The sequence below is a fragment of the Sabethes cyaneus genome, chromosome 1 (assembly GCF_943734655.1).
Source record: "Sabethes cyaneus chromosome 1, idSabCyanKW18_F2, whole genome shotgun sequence".
NCBI lineage: Eukaryota > Metazoa > Arthropoda > Insecta > Diptera > Culicidae > Sabethes > Sabethes cyaneus.
The window spans coordinates 165,679,439-165,699,512 of record NC_071353.1 but is presented as its reverse complement, the minus strand read 5'-3'; the positions used below and the strand labels follow the sequence as shown (position 1 = coordinate 165,699,512).

Here is a 20,074-nt window from a genome sequence, read left to right as displayed (position 1 = left end):
TTTGACGTAGGACTACGTCTTACGGCAAGTTTTGAGATAGGGTGTCATTCCAAAAAATGGAAAAATGCTTGCGTCACGAAAAATGAAAGGTTTTGAGCGCTAATAGCTCAGCGGTTTTCCGATCGATTTTCAATATTCTTACACCAGTCGATCGGAAAATCTTCTAAGAATTGACCCAAATGAAGAAAAGTATGGATTCTTGATGTTGAACTATTGAAAAATTGGAAATAATGAACCTATGTTTTACCAGAATTCTCGCTTTGTGATTGGTTGGAAGATTCTTTTCGATGATCTAAACCCATACCAATTTGATATCTGTGCTTGGGAAGTAAGCCAAAACAAGTGACAAAGTTCCCTCATTTCAACGAGATTTCTTAACACCTCGGTTCAACCTAGACCATTTTGATGTCCTTGCTTGGGAAGTACGCCAGAAAGAGTGACAAAGCCCCCTCGTGCCAACAGATTTCTTACGAACGCGATTAAAGCTAGTCCAATATGATGTCTGTGTTAGGGAAGTGTGCCAGAAAAAATGACACAAGTTCGTTGTCCCAACAGATCGCAATTTTTTTACTGTGAGACGATTAAACCTCGGCGAATTTGATATCTCTGTTGGAAAAATGTGCTACAGCTGTAGTGTTCGGTTATAATACGACTCTGTATGAATACGCATGCTTGCCGTTTTATTAGAAGTGTAGTGAAAAGATGTGCTGTTGATAAAATAGGATTGAATTGGTAAAATCCCTTCAATGTAGGGAACATGGGTAACAAAAACAATCTTTAATTTCAGTAAGGTAGCAGGAAAACAAAAGTTTGTGTTCTTGATTTTGTTAAATTGTTTTCAAATGCACAATCTTTTGAGAATTGAACGTATGCAATGTTACTACTTTGATAAATGTTACATACAACGCATGTAGCATGTATATATGTTGCATGTATACATGAAGAATCGTATGATTACAAGCATGAATACATGCTACTATCACTACAAAGAGACTTACGTAGTCCTGCGTCATCTATATATGCGGTCGTGTCTTGTACACAACTCCTCTGATTATTTAAGAAAAATTGCTTTTTTGTGATAAAATTATCAAAAACTATCAAACTGTTTTGCGTCAAATTAGGTTCGTACTGTTCCTTATTTTTACAGAGCAAAATATGGAATACAAAACGAAATATGTCACTTATTCCGAGACTGCACTCAAAAATGCCGTGGATATGGCACGACAAGGTATATCAGTTCGAAAAGCTGCTCTCTCCAGGGTGGTCACTCAGTCGGGAAAACCGGGAAAAAGTCGGGAATCACTAACAGTCGGGAAAAAAAACCGGGAAAAAGCCGGGAATTTCAGAAATGAACCGGGAAATACTCGCCTGAGAAGTTTTTTTTCAATAGCTGCATTTTTTCAACATTCAGTTCAGTTCATTCGTGACATGGTGACATATGGTGAATTAGGACCCCTCCCAACTTTAAGAGGGGGGGCTCTTATACAAACGAAATACAAATTTCCTCATAACTCGAGAACTAATCAAGCAAATGGAACCAAATTTGGCATGTGAAAGTTTTGAGAGGGCAACAATATTTTCTATGGTGAATTAGGACCCCTCCCCACTTTAAGAGGGGGGGGCTTCTACACATATGAAATACAAATTTCCTCATAACTCGAGAACTAATCAAGCAAATGGAACCAAATTTGGCATGTGAAAGTTTTCGAGGGCAAGAATATTTTCTATGGTGAATTGGGTCCCCTCCCCACTTTAGGAGGGTGGGGGGATCCTATACAAATGAAATACAAATTTCCTCATAACTTGAAAATTAATCAAGCAAATGGAACCAAATTTGGCATGTGGGGCTTTTAGGAGGCAGAAATTTTTTCTATGATGAATTAGGACCCCTCCCTACTTTAAGAGGGAGGGCTCTTATACAAACGAAATACAAATTTCCTCATAGCTCGAGAACTACTCAAGCAAATAGAAATGTGGGTGTTTCTGGAGACAAATTTTTTTTCTATGATGAATTGGGTCCCCACCCCACTTTAGTAGGGGGGGTTCCAATACAAATGAAATACAAATTTCCTTACAATTAGAGTACTAATCAAGCAAATAGAACCAAATTTGGCATGTGGGGCTTTTAGGGGGCAGAAATTTTTTCTATGATGAATTAAGACCCCTCCCCACTTTAGTAGGGGGGAATCCTAAACAAACGAAATTCAAATTTCCTCATAACTCGAGAACTAATCCAGCAAATGGAACCAAATTTGGCATGTGAGTGTTTTTGTAGGCAAGAATATTTTCTATGGTGAATTGGGACCCCTCCCCTTTAGTAGGGGGGGGGGATCCTGTACAAATGAAATACAAATTTCCTTATAATTTGAGTACTAATCAAGCAAATGGAACCAAATTTAGCATGAGGGGCTTTTAGGGGGCAGAAATTTTTTCTATGATGAATTACGACCCCTTCCCCTTTTAAGAGGGGGGGCTCCCATACAAACGAAATTCAAATTTCCTCACAACTCTAGAACTAATCAAGCAAATGGAACCAAATTTGGCACGTGGGTGTTTTTGGAGACAAAATTTTTTTCAATGATGAATTAGGACCCCTCCCCACTTTAAGAGGGGGGGCTCTTCTACAAACGAAATACAAATTTCCTCATAACTCAAGAACTAATCAAGCAAATGGAACCAAATTTGGCATTTGGGGGTTTTGGAGGCAGGATTTTTTTAATGATGGTTTGAGACCCCTCACCCCCGTGGTAGGGGAATAAGGACTGTCATACAAATAAAACAGAAATTTTTGCGTAACTCAAAAACTAATCGAACTCGAGAAATTTTAGACTTTCATAAAACATTAATCAATAACAAGACCACCAAAAACTATCAATAGTAACATTAGATAATTCAGCGCGAGACGGCCACAGGCCGCGAGTGTTGAAGGCGACCTGCCGTCGGTTTCGCCGGCCACTGCGAGGAGGTGGTGAATATTTAAATGCTATCCGCTTTATTTTATCAGGCTAAACAATGGGGGGACTTGCTTTTTACTTTACTGTGAGGAAAATTTGTATATCAAAACATCCATGAACTACATGAAACTTGCAAAACTCGAGATTATGACAAAGATCACCCGAGATTCATGATTTATGTACAACACAGGTTAATTTGTGGCAATACGAAGTTTGCCGGGTCAGCTAGTATAATATAAATATAATCCCTCCATATACAACTCTTTTCCAAATTAATTAATGCTCAAGATTTCAAACATATAGTTATTGCAAATTTGATTCAAGAATTATTTTAGCCAGTAAAAGTGGTGAATTCTTTTTACAATCTTACGATAAAATATAATCCTTAAAGCATGAGTTTCTAGTGATATAAAATTGTGCTATAGACTCCTAATTAAATTAATCCTATTGAGGGAACAATCTAGTTCTATCCTGTCTCACGTAATAAACATTTGACGATTTGTTATAAACCATTTGGACTTAAATTGAAGTTAATAGGCCGTATGAATAAAAGAGCTCTAACTCTTTTATTCATACGGCCTAATGGTACGTGTCCCACCCCAGTGTGGGATGGAACCTGAACACGCCAGTAGTTAACCTTCTAACGGGCAACATAGAAAAAACAATGTGATCAAGCCAATGTCTATTTTGACGTAGGACTACGTCTTACGGCAAGTTTTGAGATAGGGTGTCATTCCAAAAAATCGAAAAATGCGAGCGTCACGAAAAATGAAAGGTTTTGAGCGCTAATAGCTCAGCGGTTTTCCAATCGATTTTCAATATTCTTACACCAATCGATTGGAAAATCTTCTAAGAATTGACCCAAATAAAGAAAAGTGTGGATTCTTGATGTTGAACTATTGAAAAATTGAAAATAATGAACCTATGTTTTACCAGAGTTCTCGCTTCGTGATTGGTTGTTGGAAATGACGTCATCAAAGTAGAAACGCGTTTTCACGCTTCGGCTTATAATTCAGTCAATTTTCAAAAAATATCCAAGATATTTACACCAATTGATCGGGCAATCGATTGAAAATATTGAAAATATAGAAAACTATTGATTTTGTTTTTGAAAATGAATTTGAAAAATTGTTGTTTTTGAATTGATTTTGAAAATTTGAATTATTTTCATATTTTTGCCTTCCCTCGTCAGTGCTTCCCTAGCACGGATGACAGAAATATATACGATATAAGCTATGGGTTAAGCTTCCTTATGATTGTATTTAATTTACGCCCTATAGATTCCGATCGAAAATTGTTGAGCTTCAGCTGTTGCTGCTTCCCACGGATAAGGCAACGAAGACATGCAAATTCACCAAGCGAGGTGTTGGAGCTGGAGCACTCAATGATCGCTGCCGTGATGGAATATCTGGCAACAGGAGTTCTGGAATTGGGAGGACAAATGCTGCTCGCGACAACGAAACGATCAGAATTATCGTCACTTGCAGCTGGCCATCCGCAACAACGAAGAGTTGAACAAATTGCTGTCCCGTGTCACCGCTGCTATGAGAAGTGTCTTTTCGAACATTCAAACTGTTTTGTTGCTGCCCAAGAAGACGGAAAAGAAGGCTTAAATTTCCAGCATATCACGTTGAAAAACCGTTCTTTTAAGAACGAAACATTTGTTCATGAAGATTTGAGGAATTTTCACTCACAGATTTAAATTCTATTTAACTTAGATTGATCTGATAATTCGCTTCTTTGCAATAATTTTAACCGATCACCTCGCGCTGCTGTTCGCTTGTTGCTGGTGGTTCATTTCGTTGCCGTGATGGCATAGTTGGCTGCTGAAGTCCTGGAATTGGCAGGAAATATGCTGCTCGCGACAACAAAACGACCAGAAGCATCCCACGTCACTTGCAGCTGGCCACTTGGAGTGGTATTTCTCGTGATTCAGGACCATACACGGACGGTTTCGTTGATCTCATAGCTGCTGAGGCTTGCCGGTTGGTCCGTTGCAACAAGCCGTGCCTGGTTAGCGGTTATCGGTACTCCAATTTACCGAACAAAGAATCACATTAAATGCGTTAGTGCAAGTTTATTGCAAGCAGGAGTTATGATAATCAAACAATCGATTCTTTTAAGGACCACACAACGATTGAAGAGTTTATTATATTTTCTTGCCCAGTTAATACCATAATTAACACAGTCAACGAGGGAAAAGTTGAATTTTTCGCCATTGCGGACGACCAACCAATGACGGTAATAAGTTTTCTGGTCACAGGTGACATTTTCTGCAACTTCCAATACGTCTGCAGGTTGTAAATGCTTTATCCGTGTCCTTTTGTAAGCCGCAGAAAAGTTGCGCAAAATTTTCAACTTTTTGAAAACTCGCGCGTACCGTCTACCGATTACCAAAGGAAAAGCACTATTCAACGTAGAAACATATCATACAAATTTATTTACTGTTTGGTTTAGTTACTAACTTGGTTTCGTTTTAATAAAATAGATTCAATCAATTCATGGATATAACTCCAAAATCGGTTGAGGATTGAATGTATACAATGTTTCTACTTTGATGACCGTTACGGATGTAGCTTGTATACATGAAGAATCGTATTATTATCCCGCATTTTGCACCTTACTGGACACCGCAGTCTAAAAGTGCGACTGGCACAAAAAGTGCGACAATGCGAATGCTGTGAGTGAGAAAGAGAAAGAGTAACAACTGCAATGTTGCTGTTTTGTTTTGTCATATACATTGGCATTAGAGAAAATAATCTGGATTAATCCAGGTACAGCTGCGAAGCACAATATATACATGGATACATCCTACTATCGCTACAAAGAGACTTACGTGGTCCTACGTCACTTATGCGGTCGTGTCTTGTGCACAACCCCTCTGATTTTTTATGAAATTTAACTCAAAGGTTGATTTTATATGAATGAATGAATATATGGTACTACCACCTGCCTTAGCAGAACATCCGTTCATAGCAATGAGCCTATCATGTCAAAAAGAGTTGAACATATTCAACGATTCGTCATGCTTGCCTCTTGTATGAAGGGCCAAAAGGAAATTGGTCGATAAGCAACATCACTTACACGTACCAGGGATTTAGAGAATCTCCTTCCAAGGGCTAAGTCACCTGAGTCAATCGTTGAATAAATCGTTTTGATGCAGAATGACTCCAGCAGGTGGGGAGAAGAGCCCGCTCATTATCCACGACGTGTTGTTAATCGGGCCAAGATTAACCCTAGAAAGTTGACTGTTTCACTCTCCCTAGGCCCACCGCTTCAAACAAGTGCTCTGATGGTCCCTCCCTCTTCCCGATTCTAGTTTATTTATGAAATGTGGTATATATGGGTAAAAATAGAACAATCTCACCAGCAGTCCTTCGAATGGAATAGAGTTGCGTCCTTTTAGTTTCCATAAGTGTAATTTTTCTTCTGGTATCCAATATGCATGTGCAGTATTAACACTCGTATTGGCCAAAGTTTTCACTATATAGCAGCAAATGCTTCATAAGCTAAAACGAAAAAAATAATTAAAATAACTTATATTATGCTTACCTATTAACAAGATCGTGTGGCTCCGCCGTCTGCCCAAAACTTCGATTATGAGATTAGGCAGCCGGGAACCACACAGTATCGCACCTCCTAGCTTGGCTGCTCAATAGAGCATTACCGGGTATAGCCACGTGGAGGCGCTAGGTAGGGGCTTGAGATAGCTAGAATTTAACTCAAAGTTTGATTTTCATGCAAAAATATTTATCCAGAGCAGTGCCAGAAAACGAATAGCCTAACTTCTCTTCTTCATTTTTCGTATTTAACGCTCAACCCAGATATTTTCTCAATTCAGATATATTACAAAATTGAAATAAATCTTTTAAATCACTCATAGAAAAAAATTAAGGTCAATCATTTTGCTCTAGATGACCTTTTTCTTCAAAAATAAGAAAGGGAGCATTCGCGGAATATTTTTTTTCGCAATTTACCTGAATTCTTGTTTTTCCAGAACATCAACATATCAATTTCAAAACAAATTTCGTATGTGGCTCATGATATTACACGTCACAAAAATGTAGGTTTTCTTGCCACAAGAACTGCTTCCTAGCCAAATCATACATTTTTTCACGAACTTATCCGCTGAAACAAACTAGCACCCGCTAGGAACCATCCTGCGAGAGTAGGAGCCCCCGATAGTTGGTTGTAATCGCCTTTCGTAAGCACCCAGTCACTTACATGCCCGAATTCTGGCCATTTGCTCGGTGCCACCAGTAGCCTTCCAAATTCGCCGCACAGTGCACCAGTCATCTTCAGTTTTTTTTTCTCCAAATCAATCTGAGATATTGGGATTAGTCTCAACGTTCCGAATGATCTTTAGCCGCAGTTGGCGATCAAAGGTTTCACTCCGACGTTTGGTTTGCACTGTGGGGGCAGTCGGGAGAATTTTCTAACATATTTTGTTAAAAAGTTTTTGGATAACTCACGCCACTATACCTTTGGGATAGTCCAGCAGTTTTGTCTGCTCCCGAGTTGACGCCGATGGATTTTGGAGTCAATCATTTTTATTAGCTCCTCTTGCATGATAAATATTTCGGAACCACATTAGTTTTAGACTACAAAAATATGAACCAAGCAGAACTTTTTACAAGCAACATAACGCAGTCAAAAACTTGCATATCCCACTGAGAGCACCGCTATCGCCAAAATGAATTGCCCCATTTCTAAATGATCTAAGCTTAATTTATTTAAATGGAACAATTATCTTTATCGAGACCTTAAAATGGTTTCTCAAACGGTCAAACAATTTTGAAATTTGATTTTAAAACATTTTTCTATGTGCGTCAATTAAGGAACACTACAAATTGGTTGCGTCAATTTAGGAACCATGACGGTCTCCAAAAACTTAACACTGTATAACGAATTTAAAACATATATAAACTTTATTTTTTTCCACATGTTCTATCCTAGTTTAACTATTCACGTGCAAAATATTAGGCCTATCTGCCTGTTCATTATTTTTTAATTAAGGTTTAAAACTGAACGTTTCTTAACCGCGTCAAATACGGTACTTTCACGGTAACTCTTACAACGACCGAATTTTCGTTTGGATTAATTTGATTTTCTCCTTTTAGAACACCACAACTTTTCGATGGTTTGAGTTCACTTTTTTGTTGTATTCGTCGTATCTAGAGACCTAAATAGCATTTATTTTCACCATCTTCGACCGGAGGTTTGTTTTTTCTCTTACCACACATATATTTAATTAACCAGCCTAACCACCGCACCCAATCAGCTGAGACGCGCATAATGCCCCAAACTCTCGACTTGCAGATTCTTCTCGGAACAAATCACCACCACCACCAGCACCGGCAACCTCCATCAGCCGACGGGCAGCTGCTAGTGGCGGCGGTATTTCCGCGACTGGCAGAAAACCCGCCAAGAATCCGGCAAACAAACTCCAACACACAACACAGCAACAACAACAGCAACAGCCACCATCCGTTCCGGCAACGGCAACAACGTCAGCAGATCTGTAGGCACCCGGGAGCCGCCCCTGTACTTCTTTCACCTACTATTACCATTACTATTTTACTGCTAGTAGCTTCTATTGTCCGAATGGTGCCATCTGTGGATTTTTTTCCACCACCAATCACACTCCGCGGTGTAGTAGTTCTTTATTTTATTTTCTGGCACTTAGGTATCACACATACAACTAAACCACCATCCTGTCCCCCCCCATACTCCCTCAATTGTATGGACAAAAAAAAACCTATCAGGTATCTACATATAACAAAGTTTTATATGTACTATGTGTTAGACAGCAAACAAAAAGAGGATAGGTGTATCAAGTAACAAAGAAGAAGAAGAAGAAGAAGGAAAAAAATTAAGCCGAATACGAACAAACCATTGATGTTTTTTTTTGTGTTCGTATTTGAAGTTGTTAGTAAGCAGCACAGCGAACCCAGATGATGATGATGATGATGATGATGATGGAAGAATACAAAGCAACTTGGAAATCTGTTTCAAAAACCGGCGAATTTAGGGTAGCCCCTCGACCGATTAATCCGAAGATCCCCATGATTCGTATAAGTTTCAAGTGCAGTATCCCATGAACGAGGTCACCGAGCTTCGAGCTGGAAGATCGGGGACCTGCTGGAGAATGGCGCTGGTCTTTTTATAGTGACTTCAATTATTCCGTTCCGATTAAATCCGAGAAAATTTGGACTGCTTTGAACGGAAGGTCTAAAGGAACAGAAATTGTCAAGCGACCTAAGCGATTGGTTATTCAAGCAACAAGATGCGACGCATGGAAGAAAGAAGCGGCAGAGTAGTTGAAGCTAACACTACTATGCACGCAGGAAAGTTACTTTGTAGACTGGAGTATTTTGAAGACCTCTTTCGCCCATAAACGCATTCTTTCAATATTTCAAACAGTAAAGTTATGTTTGTTCCCAAAATGTTGGAAAAAAATACCAAACTGATAGTCCCAAGTTACAAGCAAACGTGAGGTTTTTTGGCCTAGAAGCACCATGAATCATAACAAATCCATCATGCGACACGACTAAGTGTTTGGAATTGCAAAACTACGCCATTGGTCACATCTAAACATGTCCGGGAATGCTTCGGATACCTCTTACGGGGATGAATTTCTGAATATAACTAAATTGCAAAACTCTAGTGGGTATGAAATGGGGAAGGCAAACAGGAAAGCGACCAACATAGCTCTTGCCGTCCCAAGCCCCTCGCCCCCATGCCTAGCGCCTCCACGCGGCCATACCCGGTAGGGATGGGAGCTACCATTAAAAATCGTTACTGATAGCTATCAGTAGTTTACAGTACGTTACTGATAACTTGAAGCAAAAAACAAGGTAATTGTAATATTAGAACTGCGTAAGTCATTGTAAGTTTACCTTTAAATTTTTTGATTTCAAAGCAGCATACGATACAGTCGATCAAGACCAACTATGGAACATAATGCACGAACACGGTTTCCCAGATAAACTGACGCAGCTGATCAGAGCTACATTGGATCAAGTGATGTGTTTTATGCGCATCTCGTGGACACACTCGGGTCTCTTCGCAACGCGGCAAGTGTTGAAACGATGTGACAAGATGACTTTGATATCGTAGGCAGGAACCTTGCCACGTCGGAGGTAATCTACGCCACTTTTATAACGGAATGTAGAAGGATTGGGGTAAAAATAAATGCAGCGAAGCTCAAATACATGAAAAAAAGACGTTCAAAAGAAATAAACGCGTGCCTTCCACAGATCGTAACCGTTGACTACGTTGAATTAGTGTATTTGGAATTGCTGGTGAGCGCGGATAACAACACTAGTAGGAGTAGCAGGAGATCCAGCGACAAATTCAAGCGGGAAATCGGGCCTACTTTAACCTTCATAAAACGCCACTGTACGCACCGCCTGGTGCCATGCCGTACCCGTGAGCAAATAACATGCGTTACTATGCAAGAGGGACCTGGTCGATGCCAGCTGGTAAACGGCTGAATAATGCGTACCGTCGGTGCCTTGTGCACGTGTAGGCATAAAATAGACCCTACAGTGGTTCATAGCCTCTTATTCAGCAACTCCTATTCCTACCGCCTCGTGGTACCAGCCGGGATACGAGCAACTTTGGTGGAGATCGGGTAACCAACCCCGGTGGAAGCCAAGGTCGTATGCTGACAGGAAAGGAGGGCTCTTTCGAGCTTCGTTGGCCCTCCGGCGAAACAGGGGGTTGGTGTAGCAGGCTTTGCAAGCCGTCACCACGAAAAATATTAAAGCATGGAACGAAGAACAAATATATTCTTACTGGAACAATCGGAATAGACCCACGCGACGAAAAAGGACTATGGATTGGAAACTCGGGACGTGGAACTGCCGATCTCTCAACTTCCAAGGGAGCACTCGAGTGCTCTCCGACGTATTGAAGAGCCGCAAGTTCGACGTCGTAGCGCTGCAGGAGGTGTGCTGGAAGAGCTCAACGGTACGTACGTTCAGAGATGGACATACCATCTACCAGAGCTGCGGCAACACACACGAGCTGGGTACAGCTTTCATAGTGATGGGCGAGATGCGGAAACGGGTGATTGGGTGGTGGCCAATCAATCCTCGAATGTGCAGGTTGAGAATCAAGGGCCGATTCTTCAACATAAGCATCATCAACGTGCACAGCCCTCACCTCAGAAGTACCGATGACGACAAGGATGAATTCTACGCGCAGTTGGAGAGTGAATACGACCGCTGCCCAAAACATGATATCAAGATCGTCATCGGGGATTTCAATGCTCAGGTCGGCCAGGAGGAGGAATACAAACCGGTGATTGGAAGGTTCAGTGCACACAAGCGAACCAATGAAATGGGCCTAAGACTTATCGACTTTGCCGCCTCCAAGAATATGGCCGTACGTAGTACCTTTTTCCAGCACAGAATCCACCATAAGTACACCTGGAGGTCACCAAATCAGACAGAATCACAGATCGACCACGTTTTGATCGACAGTCGGCACTTCTCAGACATTATCGACGTCAGATCCTATCGAAGCGCTAACGTTGACTCGGACCACTACCTAGTGATGGTTAAGATGCGCCCAAGACTCTCCGTTGTGAACAACATTCGGTACCGACGCCAGCCTCGGTTAGATCTCGCGCGGCTGAAGCAGCCAGACGTCGCCGCAAACTACGCGCATTCACTCGAAGCTGCACTGCCGGAAGAGGACGAGCTGGACGAAGCCCCTCTCGAGGACTGTTGGAACACTATCAAAACATCAACATTCCGGGCATGTGGCCCGGAATCAGCGGAACGATTGGTTTGACGATGAATGTAGGAGGGTGATGGATGAGGAGAACGCTGCGCGGGCGGCCAAGATGCGCAGTGCCACACGTCAGAACGTGGAAAGACACAAACAGAAGAAGATGCAGCGAAACCAAATCTTTCGGGAGAAAAAGCGCAACCTGGAAGAGCAGGAATATGCGGAGTTGGAGCGGCTGCATCGTTCTCAGGAAACGCGGAAGTTCTACCAGAAACTGAACGGATCCCGCAAAGGCTTTGTGCTGCGAGCCGAAATGTGTCGGGATAAAACTGGCAGTATTCTGACGGACGATCGTGAGGTGACGGATAGGTGGAAGCAGCACTTCGACGAACACCTGAATGGCGCCCAGGCGGAAAACCATGGCGGCGGGGAAAGCGATTTCGACGGTGCAGCAAACGGGGAAGAGGTGCCAGCCCCAACGATAGGCGAAGTTAAGGAGGCCATCATGCAGCTAAAGAACAACAAGTCAGCTGGAAAAGATGGCATCGGAGCGGAGCTTATTAAAATGGGACCAGAAAAGCTAGCCGTTTGTCTACACCGACTAATTGTTAGAATTTGGGATACGGAACAGCTACCGGAGGAGTGGAAAGATGGGGTTATCTGCCCGATCTACAAAAAGGGCGACAAGTTGGACTGTGAGAACTATCGAGCGATCACCGTTCTCAATGCCGCTTATAAAGTGCTGTCCCAAATCATTTTCCGCCGTCTATCACCAATTGCGAATAGATTTGTGGGAACTTATCAAGCCGGCTTCGTCGAAGGTCGGTCTACAACGGATCAAATATTTACACTGCGGCAAATCCTCCAAAAGGGCCGTGAATACAGAGTTCCCACGCATCATTTATTCGTTGACTTCAAAGCCGCATATGATACCATCGACCAAAAAGAGCTACGGAAAATCATGGACGAGAACAGCTTCCCCAGGAAGCTCATCAAACTGATTAAATCTACGATGGATGGTACACAGTGCTGTGTTCGGATTTCGGGTGGATTGTCAAGTTCATTCGAATCACACAGAGGGCTTCGTCAAGGTGATGGTCTTTCATGCCTGCTGTTCAACATAGCGCTACAAGGTGTTATGAACCGAGCGGATATCAACACGCGGGGCACGATATTCAACAAATCTAGTCAATTCGTCTGCTTTGCCGATGACATGGATATTATCGGCAGAACATCTGTGGCGGTGGCTGAACAGTACACCAGACTAAAGCGCGAAGCAGAAAAGATTGGGTTAAAGGTAAATACGTCTAAAACAAAGTACATGCTGGCCAGCGGAACCGAGGCCGAACGACACCGCTTGGGCAGTAGTATATTGATCGACGGCGATGAGTTTGAGGTAGTCGATGAATTTGTCTACCTTGGCTCACTGGTAACGGCGGACAATGATACCAGCCGTGAGATTCGGAGGCGTATTATCAGCGGAAGTCGTGCTTACTATGGGCTCCACAAGCAATTGCGGTCGAGCAGACTAAGTCCCCGTACAAAGTGCACCCTGTACAAGACGCTTATTAGACCGGTTGTTCTCTACGGGCATGAAACATGGACAATGCTCGAGGAGGACCTGCGAGTGCTCGGAGTTTTCGAACGACGAGTGCTAAAAACGATCTTCGGCGGCGTACAGGAGAACGGAGTATGGAGGCGGAGGATGCACCATGAACTCGCACAGCTCTATGGCGAACCCAGTATCCAGAAGGTGGCTAAAGCTGGACGGATGCGATGGGCAGGGCATGTTGCAAGAATGCCGGACAACTACCCTGCAAAGATGGTGTTCGCCTCAAATCCGGTAGGAACAAGATGACCAGGAGCGCAGCGAGCAAGATGGTTAGACCAGGTGGAGCGAGATCTGGCGGAGAGTACTCGGTGTCCGAGGAATTGGAGAGCGGTAGCCCTCAACCGAGTTACATGGAGAAATTTTGTTCAACAGGCTTTGTCTTAGGACGGCAAGCCACCTAAGTAAGTAAGTGGTCGATGCCATAACATAAGCAATCTGTCATCAGTGAAGAGGATAAAAATAAAATAAAGAAAACGTGAATCGAAAAATGTAAAACGTGCAAGCTGGTAGTTTTTGATTAATTTGATTAAGTGATTTATGAGGAGATTTTTGCTAAATCATTATCTAGCGGCTTAAACTAACGAAGAAGAAAGGTAGGCGTAGTAAAAAGTAGTATTGATTTAAACTCATGGAGAAAGGAATTTCGATTTTAGATAAAGAGGTGAAAAGTAGCTGAAAGTTAACCGGAAAGTAAAAGAGTGCGGAAAAACTAAATGTAGGTAACATCAAACTAAATATTGTGAAGATTTCTAACAAAATAAACTTAGTTTCAAGCTGCGATACAAAAAAACTGTATTTGCTGCTCTGGAAATAGTTTCACCCAAACAAACATGAAAATTTACAATGTCGGAACATAACCTCACTATCGAACTTTCCGATGAAACCGGTTATCATTGCGCTGCTTGTTCACGACCTATGGTCCGGTCGTGAAGGGAGAAGGAGATGGTCTTCGGCGACCACTGCCAAAATTGGTTTCACTTTGGGTGTGCTGGCGTTATGCCTGCAGTTAAAGATGATCCGACTTGGAGCTGTAACGAGTGCAGAAAGTTACCGGTCTGCGAACCATCTGAGTTAGAAAAGGAGTTAATAAAACTCGAGGAAGAGAAAAAAAACCAGCTGCTAGCAATGCAAAAGGAATTATTCGAGATGAGACAGAAGTTCGAGCAGGAAAAACGTGAAATGGATTTAGCTCTCGAAAAGGAACAGTTAGAGAAGGAAATTGCTGAGGAAAAATCGTTCCAGTTACAACGAGAGTAGATGAGGAAAGAGAAAAAGGGAGAGCTGGAACAGCTCAAACAGCTGCGGGAAATGAATGTCAATGAGGATGGTGAGGAGAAGAAAAAGGCAGCTAACAGAGATGTGGGAGAAGGACACTCCAAGCACAAGGATAAGTCAAAAGAATCGCAATCGGGGCTGGAAAAGATAAAGCCGGGGAAGAGAGATGCCGCAACTAAAACGTCGGCGTACGCAGAGCCTGGGAAAGCAGTTCCGGTTAAGATGAATCAAGATTTTAGAGGAGCGTTCCGTAAAAATTCCACTCCAAAAACGACTATAGTCCCCTTTGTAGCTTCAACACAGCTAGAAGAAATTCCCGACCAATCTGAAAAAACTGGAACACCTTTCGGTCACCCTGATCTGCCAAGTGAGTGATCAAAAAAGACGTCAACAAGATCCAACTAAGGCACAGTTATCCGCCAGACAGTTTTTGTCAAAGAAGCTGCCAGTGTTCTCTGGGAGGCTAGAAGACTGGCCGCTATTTACTTGCAGTTTCGAGACGTCGAGTGAAGCCTGCGGGTTTTCGAACGTTGAGAACTTGGCTCGGCTCCAAGAATGCCTGAAAGGCCAAGCGTTAGAGTCGGTGCGAAGCAGATTATTGATACCCGATGGCGTTCCTCAAATAATAGAGACTACGGATGCTGTATGGTCGACCGGAACAACTTTTAAATATGTTGCTGGCGAAAGTGAGAAAGACGCCCCCACCGAAAGCAGATCGATTAGTGACATTAATCAATTTCGGAATGGCTGTTCAGCAGCTGGCAGACCACTTGGAGGCAACGCATCTCACGTCTCACCTGGTCTCACCACCTCACCACCCCATGCTGATCCAGGAACTGACAGAAAAACTACCAGCAAGCACGCAGCTAGAATGGGTGAGGTACAGCAGAAATGCACGCGCCGTAACAGTTCTTGCTAAGTTTCTAACCGAAATCGCCTAACCGAGATGCCTGCGAAGTGACTTCGTACAGTGAATCGCCGCCAATGGTGGACCATCATGAAAGCCATAAAAGCAAACGAAAGCAAAAGGAGCATGAAAGCTTTCTGGCTACGCACAGCGGACAATACAGCGCTAAGCAGCCCCCGGCTCCGTCAAGAGAAAAAAGACCATGCAGATTATGCGATCGCACTGATCATCGCATAAGAAATTGCGAAATCTTTCGAAACTTTACATTAAAAGATCGTTTAGAAGCCGTCCATAAATGGAAACTATGTCGAATGTGTTTAAATGAACATGGATCTGCCAGGTGAAAGCTGAACTTTCGTTGCAACGTAGGGTCATGCGGAGAACGTCTCCACACTATACTTCACTCTGTAGTAACAGAATCGGGATCGATTTGTAATTTTCATGGAGTTCAACGCAAGCTTTAGGTAATTTTTCGGATTATGCCGGTCACAACTGGGGCTACCACTCAGTGGATACACTTGCGTTACTGGACGCTCATCTTACACTTTAGTGGAAAAGTCGCTAGCCACCGTTCTCAGAGCCAGAGGCGTAAATCAACCACTTCGAATGCGATGGACGGCAGGCGTTTCGCGTTTAGAGAAAGACTGAACGTGTGGAGCTATATATATCGGCGAAAGGCTCGCAGCGTTTTCATATAAAAGCTGCGCAGACAGTGGAAGACTTAAAGCTTCCTCAATCCTCGTTGGCCTTGACGGAAATCGCTAAACAGTATTCTCATCTTCGAGATCTTCCAGTCCTGAATTTTCAACAGACTGCTCCACAAATCCTGATTGGTTTGCAAGATATTCATCTGTGTGCGCCACTAGAGTCGCGAGTACGAAAACCCGATGAGCCGATTGCCGTAAAGTCGAAATTGGGTTGGAGCATTTTTGAGCCTACAACGGACGGTGAAGAGATAGGACTTGTTGGCCATCATACATGCAGTGTTTCGAATCAGGACCTGCATGATTTACTAAAAAACCACTACACTTTGGAGGAGTCTGGCATTTCAATTGCGCTGCTTCCAGAGAGCGATGAGGATAAACGAGCAAAAGCGATTCTAGCGGAAACGACTGCGCCTACAAGATCGTTTCGAAACAGGGTTGTTGTGGAAGGACGACAATCCCTGCTTTCCCGGCAGTTACCCCATGGCGGTAAAACGGCTCAAGTGCCTTGAAAGACGTTTAGCGAAAAACGATGGGCTGTACGATCGCGTGCGGTGTTTGGTTTCTGAATACCTGACAAAGGGGTATGCACATAAAGCGTCACAATCGGAGCTAGCAGAAGCATTTCCAGTAAAGTGTGGTACCCCTAGCCACTAGGCGTGGCGATTCATCCGAAGAAGCCGAATAAAGTGCGGCTAACTTGGGACGCGACAGCTGCAGTAGGAGGTGTCTCCCTCAATTCAAAGCTCCTTAAGGGGTCAGATATGTTGATTGTGCTCCCAGCAGTAATCTGTAAGTTTAGAGAAAGAAAAGTGGGATCAGAAGTCAGATCAGAGTCAGAAGCCAAGACACTCAGTTCCAGAGATTTCCGTTTCGCGATAATCCTTCCTCAGACCCGGAGACCTACGTCATGGACGTTGCCACGTTCGGGGCCACCAGTTCACCATGTTCAGCACAGTTTGTAAAAAACATGAATGCGAAAGAGTTTGCTGGTCAATTCCCACAAGCAGCGAAGACAATATTAGTGAACCACTACGTCGATGATTATTTCGACAGTACGGACACAGTCGAGGAAGCCGTAAAACGGGCGAGAGAGGTGCAGTTCATTCACTCTAAGGCCGGCTTCGAGCTCAGGAATTGGGTTTCTAGCTCATCGACTTTCCTGCTAGAAATGGGTGATAAAAGAGGATCAGTGCGTGCGTTTTAACCAGAATAAAGACACGGGTCACGAAAGAGTACTGGGGATAGTATGGCACCCAGGAAGACACGAATTCACCTTTTCGGGCAGGCCGCGGGAGGATCATTTGCCGTACCTATCGGGAAAGTTACGGCCTACAAAAAGAATGGTAATGAGCTGCATCATGAGTCTATTTGGCCCCCTTGGGCTGTTAGCTCCCTTTACTATCTACGGTAAAATGATTGTACAAGACTTATGGCGCAGTGGTTGTGATTGGGACGAGTCAGTCGGCGAAGATTGCATCGGACAGTGGTACCAGTGAATTAGCTGGCTTCCAAAAATCGAATCAGAGAAAATTCTTCGTTTTCATTTTAAGGGAAGCTTACCGGCAGATTATCAGTCTTTGCAATTACACGTTTTTGTAGACGCAAGCCAAAAGGCATACGGTGCTGTCGCTTATTTCCGGATTATAACCGATTCGGGTCCGTTGTGCTCCATTGTGATGGCGCGCTCTAAAGTGGCACCTCTGAAGCAGCTTTATATTCCGCGTCTGGAGCTCCAGGCTGCTGTACTGGGATCTAGACTTTTGAACTCCATAATCGACAGCCACTCAGTAGAATTGAATCAGCGGTTTATTTGGACAGATTCAAGAACCGTACTTTCCTGGATCCAATCGGATCAGCGGCGCTACAAGCAGGGATGGCCAGCACCTCAACTTGCAGCGGGTGCGAAGAGTGATTCACACAGTTCTCTTAGCGAATAGCAAGGATGCAGATCATTAGTTCACTGGCTCCTAGACGCAGTGTAAGTGGCAATGGAACTGACGACAGCGTCTTTTCTTCTCCGAAACACCGCACAAAGCGGACATAAAACAACTACACTGCCACTGTGAAGGCCAAGTGTCACTTGGAAGCAGTTTATTGGGGAGTTCGCTTTGTGTTGTTCCATTTCGATGAGCTACACAGAAATTTAAATGCTTCCATGATGCATGTCAATGAATGACTTTTTCGCGTGGAGTTGGCGGTTATAGGATATTTCGAACAATCATATTTTTATTGCCGTAGGACTATGTCTACGTCTGTTCCTTCTTTTGCATTTAAAATTCAATCTAAGTTTGCGCTTTTCCAGTATGTTATCAAAAATCCTGAGATAAGTATGTGCCCGTATTGAACTGTCCGGTACAAGAGTTTAATTTAATTTAGTTATGATGAGACTCTGTAAGAAACTGTGAAAAGGCGTCAAGAAATCGATTGTTCAAAAGTTATAAACTTTTGAAGCAAGTGATGCCCGAGAAAACTGGTAAATTTGATTTGAAGTTTCCTGAGAAAATAAAAAATCGCGAATTTAAATTAATTTTCATTAAAAAGAACATAAACCAGCGGTTGAAAGACAATTTTTTAATTAAAATCTGACTTTCATCTCTGAAAGTGTACCATTCCATGATGGGTAAGCTACCAAGCACCAGTTAATGGTGTCGCATTTTCATTTTTTTAAATGATCCGTTTCAGGCCGGTTAGCGTTTAGTAGTTTTACAGAAGGTTCCACACATTCAAAGCTTTGTCTTTAAGCTTTACCTATTTTTTGAAAATTGGTCAATTTTGCATCCGGACAATTTCGGACTTCCGGACCGGAACCGGAACAGAGCTAAATCGGACCGGAACGAAATCGGAGCTAAAAAATTCGTTTCGACTTTTTACCGTACCGGACCGGACCGGAACCCGGACTTAAATTTTCGTTTCGATGTCGAACACTACTAGGGAGTATACCTACCCTAATAGTTTTAACTACATCGCTGTAGGAACTCGTAGCTCTACCTCTCCTGTCCGGGCTATTTGCATTCCCGGTATTGTTGGCTCTAATAAGATTTTATTGATCGACTCCCTCTGATCAACTGTAGGATTATTACCCTCCCTCTTCCTTTTGGGTTCAGGATTGCCTTCGCTACAATAGGACATGTCAAGGTGTCTTGGTCTTTTGGTGTTTTCAAGTTTTCCTTGACCATGAGGAGACTTTTTTGCTATTTTTCGAGCATTCTCTGTATCGACTCCTAGGTCGAGTAGCTTTTTGTATCTTTTTCTCGCTGCTCCGCTAAGGTAATTCTCCCTTCTTTGTTCTCTAAGACTTTAAACTTTATTTTAGCTTGTTCATGTTCAAAAAAGGGAAATAAAAAACAGGAACAAAATTGAAATTAACAATACAAAACAGTAGATGTGGCTATTCAAGCTAAGCTTGAATTTCACTGAAGCTTAACTTTCAAGCAGAGAATAATCTTGATGCATTTTATCTCAATAAAATCTCCTACCGAACATTAGTTTTATCAGGCGAAACAAAAAAAAACCGGAACTGTTATCATCACTACCCGAGCGCAGCCGTGCCGTTATCTCACGTGCACCATGCGTCGATTAGTTCAAGTCGGTCATTGGCCCTGTCGGTCGGTCACCGCCGTCGCCACCGAACTGCATCTCGAGTGTTCTTCTAATGACTGTCGTGATTAGGCTTGATTCATGTATGTGCTCATGGTGGGTGGTTTTGCGAGCAACACAATATTCCACATCCAAATATTGATTGTTGTCGGTTTTATCGGTCAGTCCGTCCGGATGGGTTGATGCCCACTTCACAATTCGACAGTCAATCAATTGGTCGTTAGATAAAAGCCTCTCGCGAGGCTCGTGTTTGGTGCAATCGTAGCCTAGATTTGGTGCTAGA

At 42.9% G+C, this 20,074-nt stretch overlaps 1 protein-coding gene across 3 annotated transcripts in view; it reads left to right on the top strand.

The window, feature by feature from the left end:
- LOC128733208 (forkhead box protein K1-like) overlaps window positions 1-8,966 on the top strand; it is a 34,781-nt gene extending 25,815 nt beyond the window's left edge. For 2 of the 3 annotated variants that reach the window (XM_053826906.1, XM_053826904.1), the window contains exons 5-6: window positions 8,075-8,172; window positions 8,274-8,966. In XM_053826906.1, the coding sequence (XP_053682881.1) occupies window positions 8,075-8,100 (26 nt within the window). In that variant the 3' untranslated portion in view covers window positions 8,101-8,172; window positions 8,274-8,966. Of the gene's footprint in view, window positions 1-8,074; window positions 8,173-8,235 lie in introns of all 3 variants that reach the window. The other variant, XM_053826905.1, reaches the window with a different exon arrangement.
- Window positions 8,967-20,074: the final 11,108 nt, after the last annotated feature.